At 51.8% G+C, this 19,158-nt stretch overlaps 1 protein-coding gene across 1 annotated transcript in view; it reads left to right on the top strand.

Moving 5' to 3' along the window:
• The window catches only part of DDRGK1 (DDRGK domain containing 1), a 35,029-nt gene extending 32,880 nt beyond the window's left edge, over window positions 1-2,149 (top strand). The window contains exon 9 of the mRNA XM_064151177.1: window positions 658-2,149. Within this exon, the coding sequence (XP_064007247.1) occupies window positions 658-830 (173 nt within the window). The 3' untranslated portion in view covers window positions 831-2,149. The remainder of the gene's footprint in view (window positions 1-657) is intronic.
• Window positions 2,150-19,158: the final 17,009 nt, after the last annotated feature.

Below are 19,158 nucleotides of genomic sequence, written 5' to 3'. Positions count from 1 at the left end.
CCCAAACCATTCTATGATTCTGTGATTCAAATGACCTGAAAGTGCTGTGGATCAAAGCCGCCAAGGATGTGTATTTTCCTGGTTGTGTCAGTGAGGTTTTCTGCCTTGCATTCGAGATGGTAACATGTTCAGAACAGATAGATCTGTTCTCCCTCTTGCAGGAGCTACTCAAGTATGGGAATTGAGCTTCATTCCCTTGGTAAGAGGGTAAAATGAAAGAGCTGAGCTGGCCCCACAGAAGTTGAGTCACCTCCTGAACCCTCCTGCTGCTCTGCCTTCCTCCACCAGCTTCCTCAGCTTGGAACATCAAGACCAAATCTACATGCCTGAAGTAGCTGCTGGGGTACTCCCAGCTATTTGCCCACAATGAAAAGAATGGAGTCATAGCATTACAGAATTATTTAGGTTGGAAAGGACCTGTAAGATGTGTCACTTTGAACAAAATTAGTCTTACCAAGGTACTTGGCTATTGTCCCTGCTCAAAGAGCAGTAGGGAGGAGATAAAAGCCTGGCTGCTGGCACATTGTTCTGCCTGCCCTAGATAGGAAATACAAACTCAGCAGTTTGAACATCTTTTCCAGAAGGATTGACTGATGTCTGTTGGGAAGTGAGAGGAGCCAAAGTGCTGACTTCCAGGTCCTTTCTTTCCCCCTGCAGGTGTGATTGATGACAGAGGGAAGTTCATCTACATCACTCCAGAGGAGATGGCTGCCGTGGCTCAGTACATCAAACGGAGAGGACGAGTCTCCATTGCAGAGCTAGCCCAAGCAAGCAATTCCCTCATCAACCTCCAGCCTGACAGCCAAGCTGTTGCTCCAACTGTGGCCTGAAATGGTGACATGAGAGAAAAATACAGCAGGTGTTAATGAATGAACCCCATCATTAAACCCAAACAAGAACCGCTCCAGGCCACGTGCAGTGCTTGAATATAGGATGCTGCTCTTAAGCATCAGCTGCAAGACTTGCTCAAAAGTTTCTCTTTTCATTCTGCTCTTTTGATACCAGCTCTAAGCTGGTATCAAATTGGTCAGGCCTTGGTTCTAGTCAAGAACTTGGGACTAAAACACTGATGCGCCTGTACCCTGGGGAATTTAGGTGCTTACTTTACGTTGGCAGTCAGTTTCGTGTGACCACACCCAGAGTTTTTATTGTTTCCAGATTCTGGTGTCTGTATCAAATATAGTTGGCTTTGATCGTCTCTGGGCTTCTCCAAGCTTGCTCTGCATTGTCAGAGCTGTGTAACTTTGTGGCAATGCCACATACAACTTAGGGTGATAAATGTGTGTGCAGGGGGAGGCTTGCAGATCATGTCCTCTGCAAACATGGGAAGGCTGGATTGAAGAAGCCAATGCTGCAAGTGAGCCTGTTCTGTTCCTACTGAAACTCTAGAAATGTGAGAACTTCAAGAGGTGACTTCAGAAACCTTTGCCATATCAGCATGGCTTGGTTTGTGCAACGTGTTGGGTTTGATTGCAGCCAAGCTGAGTTATTTTTCTATAGCTGAGACAAAGAATCCCCTCCAGGGAAAGGAAACCTGCCTCATGCATTGTGCAGGCTCATTCTGCTGATTCCAGCCAGTTTCTGATGAGTCATCCTTTGAAGTAAGAGCCAGCTCAGGCAGCCTCAGCCTGCCTTACTCCATGGCCTTTGTGTCCTGGGTGGTTTGGTGTTTTAACAAATCAAAAATTCAAATACTGTGAGTCATGGTACATATTAAATTATTATTAATATGTGATTTTTAGGGGTTAGGATATATCCTGCATCAGAATATTTATTTAATGGCCTAATTGATTTCAGAAAGGAGAACTACCCAAACTGGCGTGCATGCGTGGCAGCTGCGGAGGGCAAGAGGGGCTGCTTTGATCTCTGCCAGCCTTAGAGCTGACTGGAGTAGAGGGAAAGCTGCTTTCTAAGTGAGAGGAGAGCAATGATCTGGTGGGAGGAGGAACAGTTCCTTCTTAACCTCTGAACTGCTGCTGATTGTAGCACTGCAGAGCTGCTGAGTTACCATCAAGGGCCGGTACCTGGCACAACAAAAACATGAGATGAGAGACTTCCCAAGTCTCTTCCTTACTCAAAAAAAGTATTTTTTACCATGACTTGTATTGTTCTGCTCTAGATTACTCTTGAAATAAAATAAACAACATTGGTGGAGGGTGCTTTTCATATCTTCTAAGGGAGTCTGCTAAATCAAGGAGCCCACAGGCACAGCCGGCATTGTGCCAGTCAGAGCCCAGTGCTTCCACTGAGCCCCCTGAAACGACTGCAGCGTGCACCTAGCTTCTGTGAAAGTAACAAACACCATCCTATCCAGGCTCATTTCTGCTCTGCTAGTGCAGCCACACCAGGAGAGCTGCCCTGGCACTTCAGTGTGACCCAGCTGCCTGCCAGTAGTGGTGCCATCTCCTGTTTCTTACCATGAGATAGATTCCTGTCTTGGCGTGCCAGAACCACTCAGATGGTGTCTGTTCGGCAGGGCTGTGCCAAAGCCAGAGGGGATGATTGTGGTTCACTGGCAGGTCACAGAAAGACAGGATCAAAGGAGTTGTCTAAAGGAGGTGCTAAGCAGAGGACTGAGGACGTTAATGAGGAGCCACCCCTGGGGTCTGTCAGGGTTCTCACAGTATCAGGCACCTTGGAAGTGCTGTCTGCCTGAGCTCCAGCTTCAGAATTTGATTTTGAAGGGAGTGCTTCCACTCGAAGCTGTGAGGCCAGCAGGGGAGCTAGGCCAAGCCTTTTCCAGTGGCCTGCAGCTTACCAAACAAGTTCTGCAGATCTTTCTGCATGTTCTCTGTGGTTGCAGGAGGGCAGATTTTACCTCGGGGGCCTTCCTAGTACTGGGCTCGTACCTAATGCCAGGGTTTGGAGGTCCATGCTGGGTTTATCCATGATTCACAGTATCGCATGTTGGACCTGACTCTGGCCATGCTGCTCCTCAGGTTGTGGAGTTACTGTGTTGAAACTGCAGCGTAGAGCTGATGATCTCCAGAAGAGCTGAAGCTGAGTGTTGTGGTCCCAGATGTAACAGCCAGGATAAGATGTGACTATGTAACTGTGACAGCAGTTCATTGTTGCTGTCCTCTGTCCCTGCTGGCTGCACAGGGGTTGGACTAGATGGCCTTTGGCAGTCACTTCCAACCCAAACCACCCTGTGATTCTTTGGGAACAGTGAAATACTGGGACACATCACCAGATTGTTGGCCATTGCATGCATAAAGCACAAAAAGCTCTTTGGCTGCTCCTCTCTGAGTTCTGAACATGTGAGTCCATACTGAAGCTTCTCACAGGTGCTATTTTGTCATGTACCTGTGAGCTGCTCACACGGGACTAAGGGCTTGGGTATGGTGGTCAGCTGAGCTCTGCCCAGGCTCTTTGCTTAGGAATGACCTTTATCCCAATCCCTCCTCAAAAGTGGCTCCTGCCACTTTTTTACTCCTGCTACTCCTCTGAGTTAAAGACAGGATAGTTTCCTTATTTTGCTCCCTGCTGCTTTGTCCAGTTTGCTTTTTTCCTTTTGAAGAAGCTGCAGCATCCCCATATGACTTAACCTGGGGAAGGAACAACCACCCAGCTCCCTGCATTCTGCTGGGCAGTGCCCACATGCCCTGCACAGTGCTTTGAGTCTGAGCTGGCATGAGAGCTCCAGGTGTTCTGCTTCTGTATAGGAGGAATAGTAATGCTGAGAGCAACAGCATAGAAGGGCATGGGCCTGATGGAGCAGGTCCAGAAAATGGCCATGAACATGATCAGGGGGTTGGAACAGCTCTGCTACAAGGACAGGCTGAGGGAGCTGGAGGTGTTACTGCCTGGAGAAGACTCCAGGGAGACCTAAGAGTAGCTTTGCAGTACCTGAAAGCCTTCAAAAAGGCTGCAGAGGGACTGTTCCCAAAGGCCTGCAGGGACAGGATGAGGGACAATGGTTTGGAATGAATTGTTACTTGGTGGAAGAGACCAACCCCCAGCTGGTTCCAACCTCTTTTGGGGGGGGGGTAGAGAGCCAGGAGGTCTCCCCTCAGCTTCCTCTTCTCCAGACTAAGCAATCCCAGCCCCCTCGGCTCATCCTCCCCAGCCCTGCTCTCCAGACCCTTCACCAGCTTTGCTGCCCTTCTCTGCACATGCTCCAGCCCCTCAATGTCCTTGGAGTGAGGACCCTAACACTGAGCCCAGTACTCAACCAATGCTGAGTTCGGGGGCATGATCCCTGCCCTGGGCCTGCTGGCCATACCTTTGTTGATGCTTTCTGGTATTTCCTGGGATTAACTGCTTACTTTTTTCATTCAGCCCTAGAAGCCAGCTCAGAGCAGCGGTGCTGATCTGTGGCTGGAATGCAGCAATCTCCACACAAGAGCCGATGCCCAGGGAAGTTTTTTTTGCCCAGAGCACTGTCAGGATGAGACCTGAATTCTTTTCATCTTAGCTGATATCTTGGATAAAAAAGGTGGTGGTGGTGGTAATTCAAGTAGAGCAAGGCAGGGAAAGAAAAGAAAAGAAAAGAGTCCCTTCCTGCCCTCAAGATGAAGGAGCAGTTGGTGATATCTGTGGCCACCTCTGCACTCAGCACATGTGACATTCACTGCTTCCCGGGACAAGTCTGTTTGCGTGGTTAAACAAAGAGTGGCAGCAGCTAAATTGCTTTGTGGAACCATTTTCTGGAGGGTCCTCAGGTGGTCTAGGACAAGACCTCACAGAACAGCTGTCCCAGCCCTTCTCAGCCCAGCAGGTCCAAATTTGCCTTCTCCATCCTTTGGGAGGCTTCTTTGGTGGGGAGATAGAGGAGCAGGTCCATCTCTCTTTGCTGACCAGCAACCCAACTCACTCCCCACCTGAGTCAAGGAGCTCTGCTTCCCTTTGTGATGCCAGATAAACCCTCTTGATGGATCTTGTCTCCTGAACGTGCCTGCACAGCTGTTTGATGTTCTCAAGAGTGCTGAGCTTGCACATCAGGACAAACAAGCTTCTGCTGACTGTACCCAAAATCATGGAACAACTGGCCTGGCCTGACCCATCCGACGGGAAATGCTACAAAGATAACCAAACCCTACAAAAGGGAGCTCTAGGGAAGAGTCCAGAGAAAGGCAATAAAGCTGGTGAAGGATCTAGAGAACAGGTCTGGTGAGAAGCATCTGAGGCACCTGGAGTAGTTCAGCCTGGAGAAAAGAAGGCTGAGGGGACACCTTCTGGCTCTCTACAACTCTCTGAAAGGAGGTTGGAGCCAGCTAAGGGTTGGTCTCATCTCAGGAACAAGCAACAGAGCAAGAGTAAACGGCCTTAAATTTCGCTGGGTAAGGTTTAGGACACGAGAAACAATTTCTTCCCCTCCAGGATTGTGAAGCCCTGGAGCAAGCAGCCCAGGGGAGTGGTGGAATCCCCATCCCTGCAGGGAGATGTGGTGCTGAAAGACATAGTTTAGTGGTGACCTGGCAGTGCCGGATTAACTATTAGACTTGACGATCTTAAAGATCTTTCTCCTCCCAAACTGATCTATGTTTCTGTAAAACGCCTCCGAAGCTGTCCCTGCTCTTCCTGACTCCCCCATCCACGTCTGCTCCAGCAGATGGCAGCAGCAGATCTCGTATCCCCCCCGCGCAGCATTTCTATGGCAACAGGAGGGAAGCATCCTCATCCTCAGAGGCTGCAGGGCGAGCAGAAGGTTGCTCCCCAGCAAACAGCCTAGATTCCAGGCTAAGCGGGACAGGGACAGGCTGCAGGAGGAAGTTCTGCACAGTGAGAGTGGTGAGACACTGAAACAGCTTGTCCAGGGATGTGATGGAGGCCCCATGGCTGGAGACATCGAAGGTTTAACTTGATGGGGCCTGAGCAACCTGATCTAATTAAAGATGTCCCTGCCGACTGCAGAGGCATTTGCCAAGATGACCTTTAGGGGTCCCTTCCAGCCCACTGCATTCTATGATTCTCTAACAAGAAATGGCCTCAAGTTGTGCCAGGGGAGGTTTAGATCGGACCTGAGGAAAAATTTCTTCACTGGAAGAGTGGTCAAGCATTGGAAGAGGCTTCCCATGCAGGTGATGGAGTCATTGCCCCTCAAAAATAATCTAGATGTGGCACTCCAGGACAGTTTAGTGTGCTGTTGGGTTGATGGTTGGACTTGATGGTCTTAGAAGCCTTTACCTGCCTTAATAATTCCATGAATCAGCCAACGTTTCTGAGTTTTCCCTCTTGTAGCAGGAGGGGAAAGCCACTGCAAAACCTCCGCAGCTCCTGGAGGAAAAACGGCAGCCCTGGCAGCAAGGTGTTCAGAGCAACATCAGCCAAGTGCAAGGGCCAGCAGCAGGCAGAGCGGGAAAACACCTGCGAGCCGAACCCCCTGAGCACAGCTCGGGAGCAGCTGGTTCTGGGCGTTCCAAAGGCTGCTCTCCTTCCCGGTGTGCTGCCACCAACGCGAGCTGCTCGGCACCTGTGCCGTGATCCAGCTTCGGGCTGGTGGCAGGAGCTAATTAGCACCCGCTAATGGGCGTCTTAATGAAATGGCTCCTTCAGCAGCAACACCTGCGCGGTTGTCGCCGCTCGTTTGCAGCTGAATGCTTGCAGTCGGGCACCGCTGAACGTTGGGGTGCCACTGGGGACCTGTCCCTCCATCCATGGCCGGTGCCACGCACGTGGGGGGTGAGTTACGGCGTGGGCATGCAGCAGAGCTCTGGGGATCTGCCTCAACCCTGCTTCCAAAGGCTGCGGGGAAGGGCTTTTTGGGAGAACGTCATGTTCTTCCTTGCAGTAGAGCATAGCCCAGGGAGTCCAGGGAGCTGTTCAGAGGGCGAGAGAGGTGGATGCGAAGGAACTGGCAGTAAAGTCTCAAGGTTGCTTTGTTGTCTTCACGTGGTGGAGGTTGGAAGTGACCTCTGGAGGTCATCCAGTCCAACAGTAGGGTGCTCACAGCAGCTTGCCCAGGAGCACAATGGCCAGGTGGGGTTGGAATCTCTCCAGACAAGGAGACTCCACTACCTCTCTGGGCAGCCTGCTCCAGGCCTCCAGCACCCTCACAACAAAGAAGTTTCTCCTTATGTTCAGATGGAACTTGCTGAGTTTCAGTGTATGTCCATTGCCTCTTGTCCTGTTTCTGGACACAACTGAACAGAGTCTGGCCCGCCCTCTTGGCTCCCACAGGTCCTTCAGCTCTTGCTGAGCACTGATTAGATCTCCTCTGGGGCTGCTCTTCTGCAGGCTAAACAGTCTCAGGTCTCTCAGCCTTTCAAACACCAAATCTCTCAATACTTCACATTTGGCCACTCCATCTGATGCTCTCATTACTCCTTCTTAACTGTTAGTCCCCTCAACAATGGTGAGGAGAAACCAGCAGCAGTAAATCATTCTCCACATGGTTTGCAGACTCATAAGATGAGGCCTGGAGCTGGGCTCATCTCTCTCCTTCCAACAGAGAGCAGGAGTGAATCTGGTCCTGTCCTAGGGCTGCTGTCTAGTTGCTAGATCTTTCCCTTTGGGACTGTAACTGCAGCAAGAGATGCTGACCATGCTGGTGTCACTCTGCTAGGACCTGACACAGCAGAACCAGACATTTATCTTGTGTTGTTCCAGCCTGGACTCTGGCTGATGAACTGCTGCTATTTCAAGTCCCAGCTATGGACTGACACAGCAGATAAAGCTTGATAGAAAAACACCCATCACTGAGCCATCCTTAGGCCTCTGCCAGCTGGCTCCTACTCTTGGGTAGTTTCAGGTTTCTTCTCTAGAAGATTTACATATCCTTTTCTTTGGAAGTCTCCTGTTCAGGCACTGGGCAGATCCCACTTTTTTTCATTCTTTAACAGTTCTGATGGATTGCAGCTTTTACCAGCTCAGCTGCACTATCCCAGGCTGCATCCCCAAGTGATAGAGAGACAGTAGCTGAGTGGGATGGTACAGAGCAGGGCAAGAACCTTACCAGTTGATGCCCAGCTCAGTAGGACCTGGGCTCAGTAGGAAAGGTCCATGGATGACAGCCATGCACAACAAAGAGGTCAGATCACCAGGCAAGTTGGTGGTGATGAGGCAGATCCAAGGCCAAGGTGTGAAGTTAACACTTAAGTCACGGCCAAAGGGTCCATGGCCCAGCATGGGCATGGCTATGGCTAAGCTGGAGACTAGCACCCCTCCAGGGAAGCCTGGGCAGGGAGTGGGAGCCCAGGGCTGAGCTGGAATGGGAGGGTGTGTGTCAAACACAGAGCTTTGGAAAATTGGTCCTGATCACCCATGGGACCCACTGACCCACTGGAAAACATGATGTCCTCCTCTGTCTCAGGGAAAGACCTTCTTGTTGCCTTTCAGGACTTAAAGTGGCCAAGAAGAAAGCTGGGGACAGGCTTTTTAGCAGGGCTTGTTGTGACAGAACAAGGGGTGGTGGTTTGAAACTGAAAGAGGGAAATTTAGACTGGAGAGGATGAAGAAATGTTTTACACCAAGGGTGGTGAGGCACTGGCCCAGGCTGCCCAAAGAGGTGGTAGATGGGCAGGTTGTTTGAAGCTCTAAGCAACCTGCTCTATTTACAGATGTCCCTTCTGTTATGTCTGCAGGGGGGTTGGACTAGGATGACCTTTAAAAGTCCCTTCCCACTCAAACCATTCTATGATTCTATGAGTGGATGATCTATGAAGCCTGTTCCCACATCTCTGTCTGACCACAGGAGCACCTCTCATCTCAGGGACCTCCTGAAACAGTGGGCACTTGGCACAGGTCAGGTCTCCTGGCCTGTTTAGTTGTTCCCCAGAGATGCTGCATGTCTTTGTTATTTTTCTCCTTTCCTGATTTCCCTGCCATCATTATTTGCCTGCCTGGCAGGAGGGATTCACACTGAGCAGAAGTTTATTCACAGCCCAGGGAGCTGCCACTCACCAGCACACTGAGGTATTTTGGGTGAATATAAACAGAGCAGAGCAAAGCCAGAATGCAAACCCAGCTGCCTATGCAGACAGCAAGAAGCACCAGCCATGTCTGCAAAAGAGGCTGAAATCCTCTGCTAGGAGGTTGCTTGTACCAGGAACAGAGCAGTCCACCCTGCAGTCCAAAGCAGTACAGGAAGTGACCAGTGGCTGAACTTCATTTCTTAAGTGCTCATGAGCTGCATGAACAACTTCCAGGCCAGCCCTAGGAACGAGATCAGGTCAGTAGCTGTCCCAACTCAGCTACATCCAAGGAATAAGATTGTGTTCTTGAAGCCCACCCAAGAGATAACCTTTTGGGCCACAGAGAACCTTAGACGTCGGAAGTGTCTCCGAAGCATTCCCCTGGCCTGTTGGGTCTCCTCTTTATGTGGAAGAGCAGAAAAGGAAAAATCTCAACAGAGGAAGAACACACAGTTCCTCTGCCACAGTTCTGTAAGGAGAATGTGGTGAGCCACTTCACATTTCAGTTGGCAAGGGATCACCTATAGTGAGGATCCAGAGCTTGTAGGCCATAGGAACTAGGGTTCACTGCTAATCTCCACTTCTCAAGCCTTCCTTCCAAGCTTAGACCCCACTCTAGTCCAGACAATGATCTTGGACACAGTAGAAACATGCAACCTAAGACAGATAGACCTTCTACAGAGGACTCTTGCAGGGAGTCCTTCCTGTCTCCCAGGCAGTAGGCAAAGTTATCTGCAGCTCATCAGGGAACATAAGATCTTGAGTTTCATGGTACCTCTACTGAGCCCAGAAGAAGGGAGCACAAGGAGTTTTTCTTCCTCTGCAAGACTTAACACTGACTGCTGGGAACCTTTCCAACTTTGGGTGTTCAGCCAACATGTTCTTGAGGTGCACATACACCTTACATGAAGAAAAAACTACAGTGGGTGGAGTAGTTGCAGCTGGGCTCCCACAGTGCTTTCTTCTGCCAGCAGCTCATAGTTTTGAACAGAAACTATAATCTGCTGAGGACAGGGACTCTGACAAAATGATGACCCATAAAGGTGGGAGTGACCTGTGCCACCAAAGACATCCCTCAGGCACAGGAAGGATCCTCCAGTGCCTGTGGCAGCAGGTCAAGATAGGATGCCAGCCAGCCAGATCCAGGGAAGATCTCAGCAGAAACCAGGTGCATTCAGAAGGAGACTATGCTGGCTCCCGAAACTGCCTCTGCTTCGCTCTTCCTCCCTTCCTTCCCAGGAGAGTGTCTGGCTTTATTAGCAGCTGGGAGAACATTTTTGGCCCAGATTCAGGCAGGCTATTAAGATCCACAGTCCCAGCAGGAGCCGGAAGCTCCTCAAGGCTGCGTGGATCCACGAGCCGAGGAACGGCCGTGCGGTCCCACCAGGTGCCAGCGAGCTGCGGGGTCGCCCCAGCGCGAAGGAGGCTTAGCGCATCCCGCGGTGCCCGTGGAGCTCCGTCCGCCCGGCGCCGCTGGCGGCTGTCACTCGGTGTCCTCGGGTCCGCAGGGGACGTGAGCTCACTTGCTGAGCCGAGCCAAAGCAAACAAGCTGCGCAGGGCCGTTCCCAGCTTCGCTCGGAGCTTTGCCAGAGGAGCTTTCAGGCGCGGCGCTGCCATCTCCCTGCCACACCGCAGCGTGCCAATCCCTGCCAGCCCAACCTTCCCAGCCCCTGCTCCCCTGCCCCAGGAGGCATCTGCACCTGCATCCCCTCCATGCCTGACACCTTCGCTGGTTGTCATAGAAACCCGCGGCCTGCCTGTCTGCCTGTGTCCTGCCTGCCCAGGGTATGATGTTCTGCTTCCTCCAGCAAGCAGCTATCTGCAGCCCCAGGTAATTGGGGTGGCCACGGTCTCCCCAGGTGGCCAGGAAGGGAGCAGCCACACGGGTGGGAGCCTGAAGCTGATGGGATTAATGGGGAGTGAGGGCAGGTGGGGGTCACAGTGAGCCCCGAGCGTGGCACAGGCTGCAGGAAGCTGTCAGCCTGTCTCAGCCAAAAGGAAATGGGCTTGGTGCACCTGCAGCTTTTGGAAACCAGTAGAGACATGAATGAGTAGAACCAGCTGCAGCCTCTGCTGAATGCTGCTGGAGAGCCTTTCATTCAAAAATCCCATAATAACCTATCCCTGCCCCATCAGGTAACAGAATAATTGGCTACACCCCTGAGGGATGGGACCCATCCAGAGGAACGTGGATAAGCCTGAGGCTGGGCACATGTGAACCCCAGGAGGTTGAACAAGGCAAAGTCCGAGGTCCTACACCTGGGTCAGCAGGGGAAACTGAGGCACAGAGTGGAACATGTCAGGGTCTGGAAATGTGGGAAGGCCCTTCCACAGATATGGTGGAGAACCTTTCCTAGGACAACCTGCCCTGTGCTGAGGTTTTCCCAAAGGGCACATGAGGAAAAACTTCTTTGGTGTGAGGGTGCTGGAGCTTCAGAGCAGGCTGTCCAGAGAGGCTGTGGAGTCTCCTTGTCTGGAGAGATTCCAACCCCACCTGGCTATTGTGCTCCTGGGCAAGCTGCTGTGGGTGCCCTGCTTTAGCAGGGGAGTTGGACTGGATGAGCTCCAGAGGTCCTTTCCAGCCCTCACCACACTGGGATTCTGTGAGGCTGTGTTTCCTGATGCAGCTGTTTTGGGTTTCCACACAGACCTCCTCAGCTCTCCCAAACCCACTTCTATCTATGGGTGTCACTGTGAGAGGAGCAATTCAGATAAAGTCAGGATGTTTATTGCTGTTCTGCTTTGCTGGCCAAATCAAATAGTGGTGTGATGCAACAGCCTTGGCTGAGGGTTGCACTAACTCTGCAGCTAGAGAAATCAATCTCTTAAATGGAAGTATGTTTTAAAAAAGCAGTAAGGACAGGAGACAGGCTCAGGGCATCCTTCTTGGGGCAGGTCTTCATGAGCCAGGCTGCAGCTCACATTGTCCTGGCCTACTTAGGTGAACTTTGCTGACGTTATATTGGTTTATTGCTGTGGGTGTGCTTGGGCTGACCTGTTGCTTCTCTCCTAGCTCCAGCCTTGGAGGACCTGGTGTCTCATGAGTGCATTGTTAAGCAGGGACAGCACTGCCCCAAGCCTTGCAACCAGCCTCTGGGCTGACCTTGAGTCAACCCTCTCCAAGGTTTTTCTCCCTCTTCCTCCTCCAGATCCACGTGTAACACTCTTGGTTGGTGAGGATCACCCAGGTGGGCAGCTTTCCTGGGCACTGTAGTGGGGAAGATCCTGCAGGAACTTTATCCAAAAAGGGCTCAATACAGCAGCTAGATCTGTGACCAGCTGCACTCTCTGCTCTGCAGCACAAGAGTGAACCAACTGGGCAGACTTGTTCACCCTGTAGACCATCCAGCTAATGGTCCATCCAGCTGTGTCCTACCTCTGAGCAGGGAAGAGGGGAAATAATAACCAAGCCAATGTGAAGCAATTCTCTCCCAGCCTCCAACTTGAAAATCAAACAATTCCTAAGGCAGATGTGTGATCTTTGGTGGGAAGAACCTTTTTTGGGGTGATTAGGAGTAATCAGCATGGATTTACCATGCTGACTAATCTAATAGCACTCTGTGACGCTGTAACTGAATGGGCAGATGCAGGCAGAGCAATGGATGTAGTTTGCCTTGACCTTGGCAAGGCTTTTGACACTATCTCCCATAAAATTTTTGTGAGCAAGCTCAGGAGGTGTGGGATAGAAGAGCAGGCAGTGAGGTGGATTAGGAACTGCTTACATAATAGAGTGCAAAGAGTGGTGATCAATGGTGTCAGGTCCAGCTGGAGAGCTGTGAGTAGTGGAGTCTTCCAGGGATCAGTGTTAGGTCCAGTCCTGTTCCACATCTTCATCAATGCCATTGATGAGGTCACAGACAGAGACTGCTCAGCAAGTTTGCTGATGATACCAAACTGGGAGGTTTGGCTGGGACACCTGGAGGCTGTGCAGCCATCCAGCGAGACCTGAACAGACTGAAAGCTGGGCACAGAGGAACCAAATGAGATTCAACAAGGACAAGCACAGAGTCCTGCTCCTGAGAAGGAACAATAAACTGCACCAGTACAAGATGGGAGGTGATCTGCTGGAGAGCTCTAGGCAAGCAGTTGGACTTGATAATCTCAAAGGTTTCTTCCAACCACAACAGTTCCATGATTCTGTGAAGTCATCCCTTGTCCTCTCTCCAGCCACACTTAATTTTGCAGCTCCTTTCAAATTCTCCTGTTATCCCTCCAACAGATATCTTTGAACCTTCTTTCACTCCTCTGAATCTTCCCCCAGCTGCTCAATGAGATACAGCAAAGATGAACTCAAAGTCCCTGGGTGCATTACCAAGGTGATGGAAGACTCCAGGAGCAGGAGGCAGCAGCTGACACCCTGCAGCTCTGATCTCTCAAGTAACTGCTGTCACTGGCTGCTGCTGCTGCCTGAGCTTCTGCTGCCTGTGCCTCTGCTGCCTGAGCTTCTCCTGCCTGTGCCTCTGCTGTCTGCACTGTTCATAAAGCTGCTTAGAGCCGTGCTAAACCCTGAGCTTAGCCAAACACCGTGTTAGCTGCTGGATCACTCACTCGGCCCCTAACTCCCTCTGCAAGGAAAAAGCCTCCCTCCCTCTACCAGAAGCCCAGATGGACGTGACTGACTCCAGCACTCCCCATCTGCACACCCACCAGCCCCAACCTTTAAGGGCTTTTTTTCTCCCCTCTTGGTATGTGCAGATTCACCATCTGTGTGGCTTCTCTCCTGCGTGGCAGCTGTGGTTTGGGACCCTCTGCCCATGCGATGGCCAAGTGATCTCAAAGGGTTGAGTAAAATTGTCTTCTTTCTCATAAACATCAGCCTGCAAAGTCCAAAAGCCCAAATTGTGAGACAGAGGCAGGCAGCAACCCAGATTTGGTGTGAAAATGGCTATGCAGGCAACAGTGATGAAGTTGTGCAGTAACAGCTGATTTCTAGTGGACAGCACCTCAATATCCTCATCTCACTGATATTGTTGAAGGGTTATTCGAAAGCAGTGCTGTGTCTTGTCCGCTCCCTCCTTTCCAGCCACTGGAGTTAAACCCCACGCAGGCTTTGTCTTGCTATTAGCTGATAGAGACAGCAGTAGTGAGGGTGCTGGGTCTAGAAGGGAAGATGTGGCCATCTCCCTGTCCCTCATGCCCTGCTGTTCCTGCAATGCCATCAACTGCTGCTGAACTGGGGCAGCTGGACCTGCCAGCAGGTGCCAGTCTAGGTGCTCCTGTGGGCACTGGTTGGTTGTGTCCAAGGAATGTGTTAGCTGGACACTGTAACAGGAGGTGGAAAGACTGGTCAAAGTTCATGGTCTGTGGCTGGGCTGCCCAGCTTGCAGCTGGCTGAGCTGGCCACATTGCCCAAGCTGGGGATGTATCAACAGAGTCACAGAATCAACCAGGTTGGAAGAGACCTCCAAGATCATCCAGTCCAACCCTATCCAATCGATTAGACCATGGCACCAAGTGCCTCATCCAGTCTTTTTTCAAACACCTCCAGGGCACCTGATTTAGTTGGGCAATTAATGAGGCAGGAGTTCCAGCACCACTTCCCCTTTTCCACCACACCTGCCCCTTCCCCACCCTACATCTAATTTTCCCCTTTTTACCGCAAACCCAGAGCACCTGGGTTCTGTTGGAGTCTCCTCCCACCCCAGGTGTGAGCACTTTGTCCTCCCTGCCTACTCCCCTTTATAATCCCCCTCAGGAAAGGCAGAAGCCTTAAGCTTGCCCAACTGGGCAGAGGATCCTCCTCCCACCATGACTGGTGAGTGCCCATGGTGCACACTGGGTGACTGGTGGAGGTGATCTAAAGGCCGGGGGGCCTGGTGGCCCCCCGGTTAGGTAGGCTAGAGACTCAATGACCACTAACAACATCACCTACGGGTGCTGGCTGGGTCTCCTTACTCTTCTATGTTTAGCTGCTGCTTTCTGATCACTTACGATGAGTTGAAGTGGTTGGCTGAACTGGAAGCCCAGGTTAGGGCAGAGTCAGCATGCAAATATGAGCAGTGTCTGGGGTGGGTTAGTAACTGCTGAAAAGGAGGGGGTTGCAAGAAGAGATGAAATCAGCTTTACGTTTAGGAGGAGAGCTTGGAGTGGATCACAGAATCACAGAATCAACCAGGTTGGAAGAGACCTCCAAGATCATCCAGTCCAACCTATCCCCCAGCCCTATCCAATCAACTAGACCATGGCACTAAGTGCCTCATCCAGTTTTTTCTTGAAGACCCCCAGGGACGGTGCCTCCACCACCTCCCTGGGCAGCCCATTCCAATGCCAATCACTCTCTCTGTGAAGAACTTCCTCCTAACATCCAGCCTATACCTACCCCGGCACAACTTGAGACTGTGTCCCCTTGTTCTATTGCTGGTTGCCTGGGAGAAGAGGCCACCCCCCACCTGGCTACAATGTCCCTTCAGGTAGTTGTAGACAGTAATAAGATCACCCCTGAGCCTCCTCTTCTCCAGGCTAAACAGGCCCAGTTCCCTCAGCCTCTCCTCATAGAGTTTGTGCTCCAGGCCCTTCACCAGCTTTGTTGCCCTTCTCTGGACATGTTCCAGCACCTCAACATCTTTCTTGAATTGAGGGGCCCAGAACTGGACACAGCACTCAAGGTGCGGCCTGACCTGTGCTGAGTACAGAGGAAGAATAACCTCCCTTGTCCTACTGGCCACACTGTTCCTGATGCAGGCCAGGATGCCATTGGCTCTCTTAGCCACTTGGGCACATTGCTGGATCATCTTCAGCCTACTATCTGTTTTGATAAAGGATAATGTGTGCTGGGCAATAACTGAACAGTGGGAGGCAAGAGAATGGGGCCAGACTGTTCAGTGGTGCCCAGAAACAGGACAACGGGCAAAGGGCACAAAGCAGACCCCAGGAGGTTCCATCTGAATATGAGAAGAAACTTTGTTGTGAGGGTGCTGGAGTCCTGGAGCAGGCTGCCTAGAGAGGTTGTGGAGTCTTCTTCTCAGGAGAGATTCCAAACCCACCTAAACATTGTGATCCTGGGCAAGCTGCTGTAGGTGACCCTGCTTTAGCAGGGAGGTTGGACTGGATGATCTCCAATCCCCACCATGATGGGATTCTGTGAGTGTGTTACTGTGAGGCTGTGATTCTGTCTGCTGATCTTGCTTTTTGCAGTGTTGTCCTCTGAGGCCTTTTCTGCCTCATCCCCTGTGCAAACACCCAAGAGATGCACACACACGTCTACAACCAAATTTTCTGTGGCAATTCCCTCCTGCTAAAACCTCAGCCATCACTCATGGTCTGCTCTTGACAAGCCAGACCAAGAGTTCTGGGGTCTGGCTGAAACCTCTTCATTCCACAGGCTATGTAGCCCTGGCAGGAGACAATCCTGATCTCTCTTTTTTGATGTCTGCGTCTTCCCCGGGAAGCAAATGAATTTTCATGTGCCCTGGAGCAAAAGCAGTATCTGGGCTCCGCATCTACTCCAGAAGGGCCCAGCCTGTTTGCTGCTGGGAAAATGTTTCACACTCAGGCAATTCAATTAGCAGTGCACCACCCTCCTCCTCCTGGACCTGGGGGAACAGATGGTTTGGTAAGCCCTTTGCACACCTTCATTGTGTTCAGGTTGATCTTCACATGCAGAAACACTGCAACAGGGGCTGAGTTTTACCCTGTACAATGTCTCCCTGTTAGACAAGGCACAGGGTGAACCAAGTGGACCACCAGTATCTTAGATCAAAGCAAGCAAGTCCTTCAAAGGGAAGTTAAAAAAGCTTTTGTGATCTTTATGACACCTGGGCTGTGGCCTGGGTACAGAGGACCCCTCATGTGCACTTGGCAGTCTGATTTACTCCTGAGACAGGCACAGCCAGCAGCTGGGAAGACAGCAGTGAACCGAGACAGGACAGTTCTAGTATCGTCATGCTGCAGCTTCTTCAGCTCCAGCAGAAAGCTGCTGCTTTCTTCCCCCAGAGCGTTTTCAGAGCAGTGGCTTCAAGGGCTCAGCTTGGAGGCAGCTTGTCCCTTTGTGAAGCTAAACGTCTAGGAAGGGATAATCAAATTATATCCACACAATTACATGGACGAGCTCTTGAAGCACCCCAGAGAGATCTGCCCCTTTGCAAGGGCCACTGGATCACTCAGGCTAGCAAAACATGCCCCTGGGTTCTGAACCGAGTGGTGTCCCACTGGTCTTCCCATCTTTGACTGCCTTGAGTGCTTCCTGATCTGCTCAGCTGGTTCCCACCAGCCATCACATGAAGGACTTTCCCAAGTCCTTCACGTCCTGCTGCTACGGTTTTGAGGCGCTGTACCCCACCCGGAGCCCTCTGGCCTGGTCCGCGTTGCACCCTGAGCAATGGGTGGTCCTTCTCCCCTCCCTGTCCGCAGGGTGGTCCCCGCACGCACCCCCGTTGTGGTGCACAAGTAGGAAACAGATGCTCCCCGCCGGAGCGGGCGCTGCCGGGGCTTAGGCGATTAGCGAATGAATCAGCAGCGCAGCTGCGCTCCCGAGGAGGCTGCGCACTCAGATTGCCCCCTCCAGCCCAGCCACGCCAGCTCCTAAGCCCTCGGAAGGCAGCGGGCCAGCACGGCTGAGGAGCAGGAGGGAGAGGAAGCTGGGCTGGCTTGTCTCGCAGGGAAATATTAAATGCTGCCATCAAAATCTAGGTCATGTCCTTTGCCCTGTGTCTTCTTGATCTGGGGGTGAGAAATCCGGTCTGGCTTCTGCAGATGGTGTTCTCGGGTTCCCCCTGCCTTCAAACTGGGTATGAAAAAGAAGCAGAGCCTCCCTTCTTTCTTCTCCTGGCTCAAGACTGGAAGCAGAAGTTGCTCCTGAGCTCAGCCTGATGGCACCAAGCTCAGTGTTCTGTAGGGCTGGGTTTTGTGGAGCCAAGTCAAGCCCATGGCAGCACAGTCTATGACTGCCAACAGCAAGCTTCTTCCAAGTGAAGAGCATGCAGAAGGAGCAGAGGAGGCTGGGGATGGAGAGGAGGAGGTTGGGCATCAGGAAATTGAGGCTGGCTTTGGAGAAGGGGAAGCTGAAGAAGAGGTAGCTTGAGGATGGGCAAGGGAAAGCCTTGCTTGCATTTGAGCCATGAGGAGGTGATGCCAGACTGAGCAGGTACCCTTCACCTTCAGCTATTGAGTTTATTCCCCCTACTCCATCAGCCAAATCTGCGAAACCCACGAGTCCCTGTCCCAGAAATGCTTCTGCCCTACATCACTGCAGAGCCACATCCAAAGGATGACTCCTCACCAGCAAGTGACTGGAGGCTTTTTTCTAGCCTTGCTCCACCAGGACCCTTTTATTGTATCCTCCATCACATCCCAGATCTCTGGGACACCTCAAAGAACAGCACCTCAAGCTGGAGAGATGGACAGGAGGAGCTGGGCACTGTGGGAGCAGCTCCCTGGGCAGTGCTGGCTTGGCCCTGCCACTGCAGGAGGTGGAACGGCTGGCAGAGGGCTGTCGTCTCCCTGCTCCACACAGTCAAGTGTCTCTCCACATCACCATCACCCAGCATGGAGAAGGGATCAGCCACAAGCAGACAGGACCGGAGGCGGGAGAGACTGTGCAGGGAAAACATCCCTTCCCCCACTCTCCCTCTCCTTCCCCCAGAGCTTTCCCTGTCCCAAAATTCAGACCTTTCCCAGGATGCAAACAAACAAAAAACGCAACAAAGGCAGACAGGGCAGTGGGGAGGAAGGTGTTTGGCAGTTTAAAACAAAGCCTGAGGGGGTCCTTGGTCAGTAATTCTCCTCTTGCAGTTTGTTATTTCCTCTGCTCCTCCCTCATTTTCATTCCAAAAGAATCAGGAGATCAGCCTGCAGAACCATAAGATCTTGCCCAGAAGGAAGGAGTGTGGGGATCCCACTCCAGCAGAGCACAACCAGCCTCTCCCACGGCAAAAAATGCATTTCTGTGAAATAAATGGGAAGCTAAGGCTGGCTGGGGGAGATGTCTCAAGCTCACTGATGATACAAAATTGGAGGAGCTGGCTCCCCTCTCAGGCTGTGCTGCCATCCAACGAGGTATGGACAGGCTGAGTGCTGAATGAAGGTAGACCTCATGAAGTTCAATAAGGATAGGCGCAGGGTCCTGCACCTGGGGAGAAATAACAGCAGGCACCAGTACAGGTTGGGGCTGCCCTGCTGGAAAGCAGCTCTGTGGAGTGCTGGTGGACAGCAAGTTCTGCTCGAGACAGTATGTGCTTTTGGGCCAAGAAGGCCAATGGCATCCTGGAGTGCATCAGGAGAAGTATGTCCAGCAGCTCTAGGGAGGCTTTTCTCCCCCTCTGCTCTGACCTGGTGAGATCACACCTGGAATATTGTGCCCAATTT

Source organism: Pogoniulus pusillus, chromosome 11 (assembly GCF_015220805.1).
Source record: "Pogoniulus pusillus isolate bPogPus1 chromosome 11, bPogPus1.pri, whole genome shotgun sequence".
In the NCBI taxonomy this organism is placed as follows: Eukaryota; Metazoa; Chordata; class Aves; order Piciformes; family Lybiidae; genus Pogoniulus; species Pogoniulus pusillus.
The sequence above is the reverse complement of the archived record's forward strand: the minus strand, read 5'-3'. Positions and strand labels throughout refer to the sequence as shown.